This window comes from Aedes aegypti, chromosome 3, assembly GCF_002204515.2.
Source record: "Aedes aegypti strain LVP_AGWG chromosome 3, AaegL5.0 Primary Assembly, whole genome shotgun sequence".
Lineage (NCBI taxonomy): Eukaryota > Metazoa > Arthropoda > Insecta > Diptera > Culicidae > Aedes > Aedes aegypti.
In genome coordinates, this window is record NC_035109.1 from 353,652,831 (window position 1) to 353,667,669 (window position 14,839).

Sequence of the window (14,839 nt, forward strand, 5' to 3'; positions counted from 1 at the left end):
GCTCAAACGCTTTTATTACTAAGTCAAATCAGCCCTTGTTTGAACAAAAGCTGTTCATAGCCTCCTCACACTTTTAATCAGCTTTTAAACATCTAATTCTGGCGATTTTATTCAGCCTTAAGCTGAATTGCAGCTATATGGAAGGCTGAATAAAGGTCAAGCATGCTCTTATTCAAGTTTCTTTCAATAACGATAGTTCTATTTTTAGAACTGATTTCAACCTCAAAAAGCTTATGCATCCATTATTCAACAATAAACAAAAAAAAGGTAAAATAAATATAGGTGAATTTATTTGGATTTTGTCAATACCGCTAACCATTTCAACACTGGAATTTAAAGATGAAGATTATGAATAATGATCAATTGAGAACTGAACTCAGGTTCACCGATTTATAGCCACTTACCTTGACAACTACTCCACATGAGACTGTGTGAACATCTTTCAGAACAAGAGAATACCTTGCTGACATGTCTGAATAAGAGCTATGTTAAAGGTTGCATTGAGGCTGGAGAAGCGATATCAGTGCTACGCGAAAATATTTCAATTAGCTGTCAAAAGTGTGTTGCGATTTTAGTTTTAAAATAGAATCCTCGATAATCTGTAATCTGTTTAATTGTTGTCAACTAATTTTATGTTGGTTATAGTAAAAAATCAGTAATTCTTACCGCTTCGTTCGTGTTTTTTTTTTTCATCGAGAAAAGAAATGCCTGTGTTCGTTTAAAGTATGTCCGCTTTGTGATGGGGAGATTTGTTGTTCAACAAGTTTAATGAAACGGTTTTCAAATAAGCAGGATGTACATACATGAACGACCCAAACTTTGGTTGGTGTATTTTTGTTCTCGTACGATATGACCATTTTTCGACAGTGGATGTTGATTTCATTAAAGCTTTAAATAACCTTTAATCAGTGTCATTAATGCTTTCTGAACAAAAGTAAAAACTGTAGATTGAGAAAAGTTTGTTCAACTTGATATTCAGCTTTGCTTGTTTAATAAGCTTTTCTTCAAATTATTGTTCATCTGTCACGGTGTTCAGCCTTGTACACCATTGTTCAGCCAATGTTCAGAAATAACTCTTGCTGTTCAGCTTTCATTGTCACTTGGAAATAGCCGTGAAAAAATCCTACGAAAAATTAAGGCATTCTTTGAAGAAACAGCATGAGGAATCCTTGTAGGAATCGTGGAGGAGCCCTTTTGAGAATTTCTGGAAGAGTCGAGGAATCTGTTGAAAAATTCTTAGAGGAGTCTCTGGAAGTGTATTTGAAAGAATTTCTTAAAAATGTCTGGCATATTCTTGGTGAAATATTTGAAAAAATCATTGCAGGAGTTACTGCATCCAAAGGATGAATTTTCGAAAAAAAAAACTCAGAACTATTGTCTGCATAATAACTCTTGAGAAATTCCCTGACAAAACCTTAGATAAATGCGTTTTTACTCTGATCTGGTTTATTTTTACTCTTCGCAGATGGTTCCGGGACATTTTACCGAATGCCGTTTGGCCGAAATTGAACACCAATAATAAACTACGGCATGTGTTATGAATTTCAAAGCTGAATTTTGAAGAACTTATTCAGCTTATTCTGAAAGAAGGATACATCATCATTAAGGGTTTATTCATAAATTTCATAACGCCAAAAATGGTAATTTTTGACACCCACCCACCCCCTCGTAACACTTTTTGTATGAATATTCTACAAATTTTGTATGAGCTGTAACACCTGAAGGACACCCACCCACCCCCTAGAGCGTTATGAAATTTGTGAATGGGCCCTAATATACACACACAATTAACTTTTTAGTGTTAGTTCAAGAAACAGTCAGTGCTGAAGGAAGAGCATCCTAAATGCAAGCAATTATCAACTTCTCTGCTTGCGAAAATAGCTGCCAGCAGAGGTTTTCGCATTGCGTTTGTAGTCAGCATTTCACAGTAACTAAAACGGTTTAATACATCTCTTGAAAGACTATGATCAAAAGAAGGAAAAATCTCCTATGAAAATTTTAGCAAGTGTAATGCAAATAACCATTACATCAGTATAACTAAAATGATTGCTGATGATTTAAAGCAGGAAAAATTCGCAATTAGAGCATAAGTCAAATTATTGCCAACAGTTATTGAACCAGTGTAAAGCACCATCAACAAATTACGTAAAGCTCTTGGAGGAAGGGGGGAGTAGGCTCAAGCGTTACGGCTCAAACAAAAAAAAAAAATCATACAAAAAGCGTTACGAATGGTGGAGAGGAGGTAGAAAATTTACAATTTCGCGTTACGTAGTAAATGAATGCTGCCTCAAAAGAATTACCTATATTTAAAAGAAGGAAAACATTGTGATGAAATAATTAAAACAAACTTTTTTTTTTTAATTTCTTTATAAGTATCATTTTAAACATTACATTCATTTCTTATATCTAGGTGTTCTGTGTTATTAAAAAACACTATCATCCTAATTTGGTAAACATTTTGTTAACAACATATTATATTTCATTTGCCGTAGCTGTTCAGATTTTTAACAGGTGAGTTGATTTCACCTGCTTATAAGAGGAAAAAAAAACGTTCTTAATTTACTTAACCTAACTTAACCTAAACATATAACGCATTAATCGTGGCAATTGAAGATTGGAATGATTTTTTCCTGGAATTATTAATGATTTTATTTGACATTTGTTCCAATGTTTCAACATTGGATATTCTATGCAACTTATTGGTACTATACCAGCCTCAGAATCATTTTAAAAATTTAATTTTGAATTCTCTGCAGAGCTTTTTTCCTGGTATTACAACAGCTAGTCCATATTGATACAGCATACAACATGGCTGGCCTGAAAATTTGTTTGAATATCAAAAGCTTGTTCTTAAGACAAAGTTTTGATTTTCTATGAATAAGGAGATAGAGACATTTTTCATATTAATTACATTCCGCTTGAATGCCCTCAATGTGATTTTTGTAAGTTAAATTCTTATCTAGCCATTCTAATCAATATATTTGACAGTTACGCCTCTATTGGTAAAAAATAGTATTGATCTTCATTCGAAAATCCACCCAGAAGTAAAGAGTACATATACAAATCAACTTTAAATCTAGTTTTGATAGTGAATAATGAAAATTCGTATAAATATCGCTGATTTCATAACTTCAAAAGCGGATACGATTCTTTTAAAGATACCTATAAAGTTCATCTATATAAATCGACTGGTGAGAAAAGATTTGATGATTCTTTTTCTGATGATAACAGGTCTGGGAAGCACCGTGACAATGCTATGGAAGGAGACACTCGTAATGCGTATCAATCGATTGGCCCCAATCATTTCTTGACCGTACAAACCATACGTAATACCGATTGATGAAATGCTTAAACTCATTGTGGAACAAACACTTGAAGACGCACTCGGAAGGGATCCTATTTGAATACCGGCGTAGAGTGTGTCGATTTGGGTGCATTAGCAATGTTTCCATGGAAAGATTTCTCAATATCGACTAAGTGTGGAGTTCCCCTAGGGAGAGGAACCATTTTATTGCTTATTGTTTTCACCCCATCCAAACACGACGATAGACCTTCAGTCGTCATTGCTCACGAAGACAGCTACCACCGGAAAACAAATATTTAGGTTAAGAATGTAATAATCTTCCCTTTATCAATAAAACTGGAAGAAGGAAGGCCTCTCTCAGTAAAGAAAAACGGCCGTCGCGTCGTTTCATCTGCAAATTCAATCTCAAGTGCCGAGCGTTGATGAACAAGGACGCGATTTCCCCTGATTTGATAGTACAACTAGGGTAGGTGTACCAATTTCGGATACAGTATGTCAACAGTATGGTTATGGATATGGGTGTAAATCATTAATTTTAATGGTAAAAATGATCCTGGCATTCGCCATAAAAGTATATCAAATATAAATTATCAACTCTATTCAATTTGGTCATAACATTTTAGTGACACAATAAAGTTAATCTCTTTTTGTTCTCACCATTGCCATAATTGGTACATCTACCTTACCTCTAGTGTAGTGACAAAGTGAGTGATGCTCCGGTTTCAAATAAACACGGAGTTCAAGTGCAGCCGCGAAACGCGATCAACTTACAAAGCGATGGCGGCGGCGGCGGCTTTCAAGGAAGTTTCAGCGGAGAAAGCAAGCAGCTGATGATTTCGAGGGGTTTATTTTATTAATGTCTGATTTGCGGTAGTCGGTACACGGATGACAGGGGTAAGGTGCTGCCAACCATCACGTGACACGTTTCCAAGAGGGTGGAACAATGGCCCTCTAGGGTTTGTAGTTTTTTTGGGTTGTGAGATGAAATCTGATATCGCACGCTTTCATCAGATATTGCGTTCAGGATAATTGAATCTGATGTGGAATTAATTAGATTTACCATAAATGTGCCGCCGTTAATTTATGTGTTCTAACCGCTCACAGTTCTGTTTTCGGAGCTCGAATCACTGAAGCAAAACTTACATCTATGAATCCAACAGCTTGATTCTAACAATTTTTTTTTATTTGAATAATTAGGACAATTCGCTAACTTTAAAAAAAGTTCAAACATTTGCCCATTTTTGAACTAATAGCCATTTACCATGAACGACATGTTGTTCACCATGCTGTAGGAAATCTTTGGTACATACACTGCCGTGCAAAAGTTTGGGATCACCCCTTTTGAAACATATAAAAGTATTTGGTCCATACCTCTGTGGTTACACGTCCATTTGAAACTCTTTATGGCGCCTTTGAAAGGCAATGAGTTATTCTTACATTTTAGGTATTTTTCCAAAAACATTTTTTGAATTTTGTCTACTGAATGTTTACTTAAGTTGTGTCATTTTTCAAAAAACACAATGAAAAAACTTGGCTCATCCTCTCAGTATTGGATTAACCAAAAGATTAAATCAATGTGTCATTAGGATGATATTCTTATATTCTTTAAAGAGCACTCACGAAATTTTGACGGAAAAATCTGAAAATTATTCAAAATCAATGAAACAGTCTTTGAAGTCATCGAGCAAAAGTTTTGGAACACCTGAGATGCATGCAAATATTTTAATAGTTCATACACTTTTAAATTTTCAGACATTTTTCATCTTATGTACTTACCCGAATCAAGTGATGTTTTTGGTGAAAGTCATCCAGTTTGAAGATTTTACACCAGTACAAACTCTCGTCACTCTCCGGAAGTTCTACATCCATGTTCCTCAACTCCAGAATATTGATATCAGCTTCGTTCGTCAGCAGATGCTGATTAGTCCTCTGGGTCAGAAAAACCGACCGGGATCCTTTGAATGCCTCCAGCGGATCCGGCAGCGCTAGGGATCCCTTTTGTGGCTTCTGCTTCGAGTACATAAATATCACTCTCATTGTATCATTCTGTAAATAGAAATCGAACAAAACAAAAATAATAAGAAGATTAAATCCATTGTACGAGAAAAAAATCGATGCAATTTGCTCCGAAATCGTTCAATAATGCATGCAGCTGATTGAAATTCGTCGCCCTCGGACGATTACTATCGCCATAGCGCTTGGCCAATGAAACACACCACGGGCGCAAATAATTACCGCTGAGCTTCGGAAAATGGAAATGTATTAAATCGCTTTAAAGTTCCCTTCCACCACCACCACATGGCAGTGCCATTTTTCCATCTACCAGCGCAACACTTCCTGGCAACCAAAACAGCCAAAGGTGCCCGGAGGGTGCTGTTTTGTGTGCAAATTCTCGCACCGAAACCAATCGGAAGCCTACCAACCAGTGCAATGCTGCGATACCCACTATGGGCTGGGCAGTCTAGTGGTCAAAAATCGAGGAAAAATATTTTTCCTGAAGGTATTTTTTTTTTAATTTACCCTTTAAAAGTAAATAATTATTTATATTTTCCTTTTAAATCAAAGCAAGATCTTTCGTTAATTTGTTGAAAGACTCAAGGTATTTTCCGAATGAACATTTTTTTATAGATATTTATACATCCTTCAAAACTGATTAGAAAAGCCATACCTATAAAAATTAAATTTTGGCCTCGAGACTATATGGAAACGTCTCATAGTGATACCACGCTTTCACCGGAAAAATACCGGGAAAACAACAGAAATTGAACAGAACAGAACGAACATTGGACCAACTGAACATTGCCACCGCAGAGCAATAATGAAAAAATATAAAGCAAGAGAAATCATCATCGAATACGGAATGCGACTCTGCTCGGCTGCGATTTCGGTAGGCTCCGATGCACCGCGCAACGTATCAGTAATAATGGAATTATGAAGCATGAAATTTTATCTGTTTCGTTTCATGGTTTATCAATTATCATTTTGTGTGCGAAATTTAATTTCGAATCAGGAATTAATAACGATTGAACGGAAATGGGGTAGATATGGGCGGTTTGAATCGATGCGGTCGTGAGGGGTGTGAGAAATTTAGTTATTGTTCGTGCTGATTTGATGAATGCAACATTGTTGTGCGACGATTTTTGAATGCATGCTTGCTGTAAGATGGAAAAATGTTTTGCCAGCATGACACTACACTCAATAGAGAATAAAAACTCCATTGTGATGTATACAATTGATCCAAACCAGTATCATCACAATAACATTTTTTTTTCAATTTTTGTACTTAAGATCTTTATCTTTATTCATAATCATTTCAAACAATTTTTAAAGCTTTTTTTTATTTGTATCATTCCAAGCCTTACATTAATTTCTTATATCTAGATGTTGCAACATATTAGAGTTTAAAGGTATTTGATCACCTTACTAGTTATTTTAGTATTTTATTTTTTTGCAAAAATGACGTGTTAAAGTTCAATTAGTAGTTTTACTGAAAAGTACTGTGTTTGTAGCATTGAGAAGCACTGTTAGTTTGCTTCAGGTAGTTTTAAAAACTTCCAAGATCAGAGAGAATTTGTGTACGCTCAGCACGTGAGTACGATGCACATGGCCACTTTAACAATCGATATGTTCAAAATCAGCATTCTATCACGCTAGACATCTATAGGCATCTGCTTGTCTGATTGTCTTCCCATCAACCAATTGGGATTCTTCGTCTCTACTCGGGAGTCGCAAATTCAAATTTAATCGCTTGTAAACTATCTCTATAAATCAGACCCAACTTCCGTCTGGTTCCCTGACTCCGTCCCCAGCACCTGACACACTTCCGTAACTCGATGAGCTCATCTCTCGTTTCATCTTTCGCTAAAATCCCATACCTATAACGCCCAAACAACTGTGCGACAACCGTCCGAAGCTCCAGTGGCCCAGTTTGGTATCGGAAGAGAGCAAAGCCCAGGGAGAAAACAAAGTCAAACGGTTGTCCTTGTGCCCTCTTCCACCACGTGTCACACGCTGCTACTGTTTGGCTGGCAGCACTAGTATTTGCCTATCGATGTCACCTACTGATAGTGCTTCCCGATAAATTCATTCTTGTCCTCGGTGTCTGTCACTGTACCGCAACCGACCATCGGAACACTGTAGTTGAGCTCCGGCTGTAGCGAAGAGCGGTTTGACCCTATCTGACCGAGGAGTCATCGATGTCAAAGTTTAACCCGATCCCAAGGATAACCAGCCGGCGGCGACGGGAACGTTCAAACAACGCAACAACATATCTACCTAGATACCTGTATGGCGGTCTGGCTTTGAAACTGTCCCCATGGCGATTCTCCCATGTTATCCTCAGACGGATTAATACAAAGGGTGCTGTAGGATGGAGATATTTTACTAGTGCTCCAATTTTGGTGTTTAGTAAGCCCTTAGAATGCTGGATTAAAATTAAAACATTCAAAAGGCTAACTTAATAAATTTTCAGCTAACTTTTGTGCAATTTTCACTTCCTGGTCCCAATGTTGTGGTGGTGGTTTCGATGATTGTACCCCGTTTGGCATAAAGTCGTTTGGCATAATGGTCGTTTGGCATAATAGTTGTTTGGTATAATGGTAATTTAGCATAATGGCATAATGGCCGTTTAGCATTTGATTGACTCAAACGTCCATAGTGCGAAACGTCTGCCCCCCTCATGGGGCAGTTTGAAACTAACGTGGGTAACAAGTTTCAGTACTAGAACACAAAATAAAATGTTGATACTTTTCCAACAGAAATACATTGAGCTAGACATAAAAAAGATGTTTATCAGATATTTACCAAAAGTAGAATGATAGTAAAATACAAAAAAAAACATGGAAAAATGTAAACTTTTTACCAATATTTTTTTTTTTTTGCTTGATTTGATAAATTTCACTTTGGGCAATGTGCAAGCTCCCCCAAGAGATTATATAGAGCTCGAACTGTTATCTCACGATGGACAATAAATAGTTCCCAAACATTTATGTAGCATCCTTACAATGGATCTTCAATCACACATTTATTTTTACTTTTTTTGAATTCTGTTTGATACAATGGAAATTCGATCGGAAATTACAATTTTCATACCTAAAAAAGACAGTTAGCTATACATCTCAATCGACTTTAATCATATTGTGTGGGACAGTGTCTTGAAGAGCATTCGAATAACATTAACATATATAACATTTGTTTGGAAATGAAAGATACAAATTTAAATATATGTTGATTTCACCCGTATAGGACTGAGTGAAAGCAAAAATACTGAAATCCTCACCGCTCAGCGAATTCTTAACGGATTGAAATGATTTTTTGTCAGTTCACTGGCCCACATATCTAGTTTCTAGAAGTGGCCAGAGGAACTCGGTAATATTCCTGTGGCCTGTTCCTGTTATTCGTGTGTATCACTGGGTCAAGTCGGGTAAAAAAGAACTATTTTTTGGGACATGCCAAGTTACCTTTATTTATTTGCAATGACAATGATTTTAGGGGCCTATTTTGTAAATCGAGCAGATTCATGTGACTCGTCTGTATTCATCGTCGATCAAAGCAAGCATGCATATTTCAGATGTCACCCGTCGACTCCCATAGTAATCCAGTCACATAGAGTGACAACTGTCGAAAAACTCGAGTGACAGAGCTGAGTCGAGCAAATTTTTCGGTCGACAGTGACTCCAGTCGAGTCATTTTGACCGACTCGACTTATAAAATAGACCCCTTAATTTACAAAATCCTTAAGATCTGATATTGAACATTGGGCTTCGTAGCCGTGCGGTTAGTGTCACCAGGCATTTAGCCGCATCGTGCTAGGGAGTGTGGGTTCGATTCCCGCCTCAGGCTGGTAAACTTTTCGTGAGAAATGTTTTCCGACTGTGCCACTGGGCGTTGCATGCTAGTCCGTTGTCTAGTGTGGTGCTTCCTTCAAAGGGCATAAATGCCCACTGGAAGAATTAACGTGTCTTTAAAAAAAAAATGAAGACTTTTGCACCGTTTAAAATTTACCGGATGCGGCCATTTGGACATAATGCCCGGAAGAACCGGCTATAGATTTGTTGGATACTAAACCGTTTCAATTCTCGAAAAGTAGAAATCAAACATAATAGTGCACTGAAATGCGTTTCTATCCAGCTTTTTAAAAGCGCTAATGGCTGCCGCAAACACACTCACTTTCTGGTAGGGATCAGTCGATTTGACGTTTAGCTTGGGTCGTTTTATATTGAACGGACCCAAGCCAAACGTCATATTGACAGCTCCCCAGAAAGTGAGCCTGTTTGCGGCAGCCATTAGCGCTCGTAAAAACCTGGATAAGCTTGGCACAGATGTTCATATACAAATTGGCCACTTTATCGTAAGTTTTAGGACCCAAAAATGGTCATTTGTAAGATTAACCAAATGCAAAACTCATAGTTATCCAATTCAATCGTTTCTCAAAAGGTTTACACTGATGCAATTTTCTTAAAATTCCGCCATGTGGTGGCTACATTATAGCCGATTCCGAAAATTATCTGTGACTTGAAATTTACCTTCAGCGGCACATACGCACAGTACCCTTCTCACTCGACCTGACCCAGTGATCCACCGGAATAACTCCAGCCACAGGAATATTACCGCGTTCCTCTGTCTTCTTCTAGAAACTAGATATGTGGGCCAGTGAACTGACAAAAAGCATTTGAATCCGTTAAGAATTCGCTGAGCGGTGAAGATTTCAGTATTTTTGCTTTCACTCAGGCCTATACGGGTGAAATCAAAATATTTTGAAATTTGTATCTTTCCTTTCAAAACAAATGCTAGTATACTGACAAAGAATCATTTGAATCCATTAAGAATTCGCTGAGCGTGAGGGTTTTAGAATGTTTGCTTTCACTCAGGCCTATACGGGTTAATTCATGGTTCTCATACATATTTCGTAGGTACTAAGCATTTAAAGTTTTATAATTGATGTTGAAAATTCTATTTGAATTTGCTAATGAGCGTTTCCAAAACTGGTTTAATCGAGAAATAAATATCATATTATAAGAAAGTATCTTGAAGTTATATAAACAATTTACCCCTAGAAGCTAAATAAAGCAAAATGCTTTAATATAAACTAATTGAAATTAAGTTTGAGCTTAAACCAGTAAGCTAAGTTTAATAGAATGAATTCTAAAAAAATATATTTCAATATAATGTTGAAGTTATGTTCAATAGCCTAGATAGCCGTAGTGGTAAACGCGCAGCTATTCAGCAAGACCAAGCTGAGGGTCGTGGGTTCGAATCCCACCGGTCGAGGATCTATTCGGGTTGGAAATTTTCTCGACTTTCCAGGGCGTAGAGTATCTTCGTACCTACCACACGATGTACACATGCAAAAATGGTCATTGGCATAGTGGAAGTGCTCATAAGAACACTAAGCTGAGAAGCAGGCTCTGTCCCAGTGGGGACGTAATGCCAGAAAGAAGATGAAGAATGTACAATAAACGTGAAACGTTCAATGCTAAAAATAATTTATTTATAGCTGATTTTTTACGACTTTCACTCTTAGTGACAAGCCAACTAAAGTCTGCCGTATTTATTTAGCGTAGCTCCTTTGTACATCTGGTACTACGCCTGATGTATACGTTTAGTTTTACAACGAGTATTTTCCTAACCACTTTACGTAAATATTCTATTCTATATTCTCAGCCACAACATGATTTCAATTACACATTAATAATGATTTTTAGATGTCACAAGTGTTCGAAGATTAACAAAATTTTTAACCACTTCAAACAAATTCCCTTGGAGTACTACTAGAACTTCCACATTCTATACCTGCAACCATTAACTTCGTTTTGATAGATTTCAGCAACGAAAATCTAACTGTGGCAGACAATATCATAGACTTAAAAAGAAGATGCTAATATCTCAACATGAATTTTCCAGTTCATTGATTAAGCTAATAAATGCAATGTGTAAGAATTGTAGACGAGGTGGAGGAATGAAAAGCAGATGAGTTTCCGAATTCACTGTTAAAATTGTGTTTTGTCGCACATACTCCTTGATTTTGCAGACAATAACTTTATTGGAATCGATCGACAGTAGAACAGAGTTTTGCTACATTAAAGAGGAAGAACTAGGATATGCTTGTAATGTCATTTAACGTATTAGCTTGCATGTAGATGAAGAAGCAGGTTCCGTTGTGTTTAATCTGAGACAGTGCTTGATGGGGATGTAATTGAAGTTGTTGAAGAGTCATAGAACACTTGTGACGTGTGATAATGATGTTTTCCGTGTAATAAAAACACGGATACGTAACCAGTAAGGGGACCCCCCAACTTGCAATGAAAATGGCATTTCTACACTGTTGTTTGATATCCGACTTCATAGATCCATTCTTTCGTTATTAACTTCCACAATGATTCTATCTTCGATCGCGATCCTTTATCGTTCAACACTGAAAAATGTTTCGGAAGGCAAATAAGTTTTCAATATTAATACGAAGAGAGCAACGATGAATGCAAGCATGCCCAAATGAAACAACACTGTCAATTTGCCCTGTATAAAACGCTGATTCTTAGCTCTCTAGGCTCATTTATTTAAGAACAGGAGCGAATACTAAGCAAATAAAATACAGCAAACTTCAGTGAGCTGGTGATTCAGCGCGAATGCCAGAAGAAAATATTGCAACAATTAGGTGGAGGCCAGCGGTCCCGTGAAATACATCCAGGTATGTTCATTCTGATATTGACGTAAGCGTACCAGATCAACCAAATCATTCCAGATTTAGAACAAACGGTTCCTAATTGCTTTAATCGACTCTTACAGTAGTCACATGGCTTATCTTATAATTATTATTGTGCTATATTTATTCTCTGTAGTAGTTCAAATGGAACAACTGTACTCAATGATGGTCTTTGACAGAATGTCCTTTATTGTCTCCTTACAAAGTCATTGCCTACTTACAATATTTAATCTAAGTCTACCTAGTTAACAAATATACTGTCCCACTATTTCTACATTCTTAGATCCTTTTTCCCGAAATAACTTTATTTTAATTGTTATTTTTGTTCTGTTTTAACTTTCAATCAGTTCAACATAGAAAACAACAATCAATTAAACTTAAACCAGTAAACTATGAAAAACATACTTAAGCCACTCTGGTGAGTCAGCTGTAAATATTTGTAATTATGTATAACCGTTGTAGCAATTATATACTTGTTTAGAACAGTTTGGTCAACTATTTTGACCGCTTTTGTATTATATTAAATAACATTATATTGGATTTTACTGTCACATTTTTCTCGGTTCCTCTGAACATTAATTTAGCTACTAAATTGCCAAAACGGCTTTCTGAGAAGTGATTCTTTTGATTATTTGAGCGAAGAAATATGTGATACTGGAAGTATTTGCTGGATGAATGATGGAGGCTTTCTGTAGTTAACTGGCAGCAGAACTACTTTATGGATGTGGCAAGCAGAAGCTGGCGTGCTGCAGTTTTGGTAAGAAGTTTCCAATATGTACTTTTTCAACGCAGTAAACTAGAATAGGCGTTCACTGGCAGCGTGGAAGTCTAATCCAACAGCGGAACGGTATATCTCGATTAACCTATGCGTACCCAACGTCTGTTTTTGAGGATTTTCAAATCTTCAATCAGCTGGTAAAAAGTCATTTTTCAACCGATTTTCATGAAACCAATGGCATGCGATTCAGATTTGTCTAAATTTGCAAGGGCCGCAAAACGGAACCGGTTCACCTAATGGTTCCGGAGTTATTCCGGATTCCGTTGGGGTCAGAACCTGTCGAAATACGAATTTTCAAACAATTTAACTTCTTTACTCGTGCTATTCGATATGTTTATACATAAAACACTATCAATATATATAACCATATACAAATAAGTGTTAATGACCTCTTTGGACACGACAATCCGTTTACTTGTGCCAGATATGTTCCGGAAGTCCTGGGGGAGGTGGTCATTCCCACAATGTTATCAGAACCATTCGTGCGACACCTCAATCTTCATGATTTGTCATATAATGAGTGGAAATGGTTATAAGAAAGTTCAACGACCATTCGGGATTGACCTGGTCACACCGGACATGTTCCGAACACCCTGGCGGAAGTGGTCAATTCCACAATGCTGTATAAGCCGTTCGTGCGACATATCAAACTTCATGATTTGTAGAAACAATAACGAAAATAAATGTTCTGGACATGCATGACCATTCTGGACCGGGGTACACCGGACATATTCCGGATACCTCGAGGGAAATGTCAATTTTCTAAGTTTTTCCGAAACAATTCGTACAACAACTGAAAACCCACGATTCGTCAAATAATGAGTGGAAATGGCCAAAATAAATTTTCAGAAATTAGTGTGGACAAAATTGTAAAAAGAGAGATAAAAATAGAGTACACTACGCACAGGTTGAACCGTTTCAAAATAATTCTTGACAACACAATCTGAAGTCATTACTGTCTGGCTCGGATGATGCTGAAACTGAAGCTAACTGTGCTGCCATCAATGTGGACGAAATTGTAAAAAAAGAAAGAAAGAAGTAGAGCACACAAGGAGCAGGTGCGACCAGATTATTAGAGTTTCCAAATTTCCCAGGATTGGATTTCCCGGGAAACGGGAAATACAATTACAATTTCCCGGGAAATCCAGGGATCCCGGGAAATTCTGAAAAACGTGAAAATAAAGCAAATTTGATGGAATTTTCTTTTTCAAATTATTCGTATTTCGTGTAGGGTCGGTGTTCCCTTAGTAGACAGTCCCCTATAGTCACACTAGTGGCTTTTTATGGCCGTTTTGCTATAAATCGTTGCAAAATTTTTTTTGACATGAGGCTCAGGAACTATTTATTTAGGTACCATTGATATTTTGTTAAAAATTCGATTTTGTTAAAAAAAATGATCCAAGTATAGTTTAGTTTATAATTTAAGCTCCCTTGCATCTATAGCAAATCTTTTATTCCTATAGTAGCAATAGAAAGAGAAATCTTTTTCAAAAAAATAAATAAAAAAAATATGAAATAAGAACTTTTTTATATCAATCGAAAGCTTTTAATCCACACTTTGAAGGAAAAATATAGAAGTTTTGTAAAAATACGGTTTTGATTTGTTTTTTGCTTTGTATCAAAGGCACATGTATACCTGTAGTGACACAAGCGAAAATAAATACAAAAAAATGAGATTTCGTATTTTTTATGTTTTTTTTTTTCACAAAACCGAGGTAAAAAGCTTTCAAATGACGTAAAAATAATGACACTGGCTTTATTTTTCGATTTTAAACGAATATTTGTTCTTAGTTATGCGGCTTCAAAATTCAACATGTATTTGGTACATCGACCCTATATGTATGTATTTGAAACCAGTAAATCCATGAAACTTTTATAAGCCTACTCAGTTCAGTTGGAGCCTTCCTTAGCCGAGTGGTTAGAGTCCGCGGCTACCAAGCAAAGCCATGCTGAAGGTGTCTGGGTTCGATTCCCGGACGGTCCAGGATCTTTTCGTAATGGAAATTTCCTTGACTTCCCTGGGCATAAAGTATAATCGTACCTGCCGCACGAGATA

The 14,839-nt window shown here is 36.8% G+C and overlaps 1 protein-coding gene across 2 annotated transcripts in view; it reads right to left on the reverse strand.

Annotated features, from left to right (window-relative positions):
• Positions 1 to 14,839, reverse strand: part of LOC5574699 (MOXD1 homolog 2) — a 383,444-nt gene that overhangs the window by 157,685 nt on the left and 210,920 nt on the right. For both annotated transcript variants that reach the window (XM_021855282.1, XM_021855283.1), the window contains exon 4: positions 5,081 to 5,350. In XM_021855282.1, coding sequence (XP_021710974.1) covers positions 5,081 to 5,350 — 270 coding nt within the window. The remainder of the gene's footprint in view (positions 1 to 5,080; positions 5,351 to 14,839) is intronic.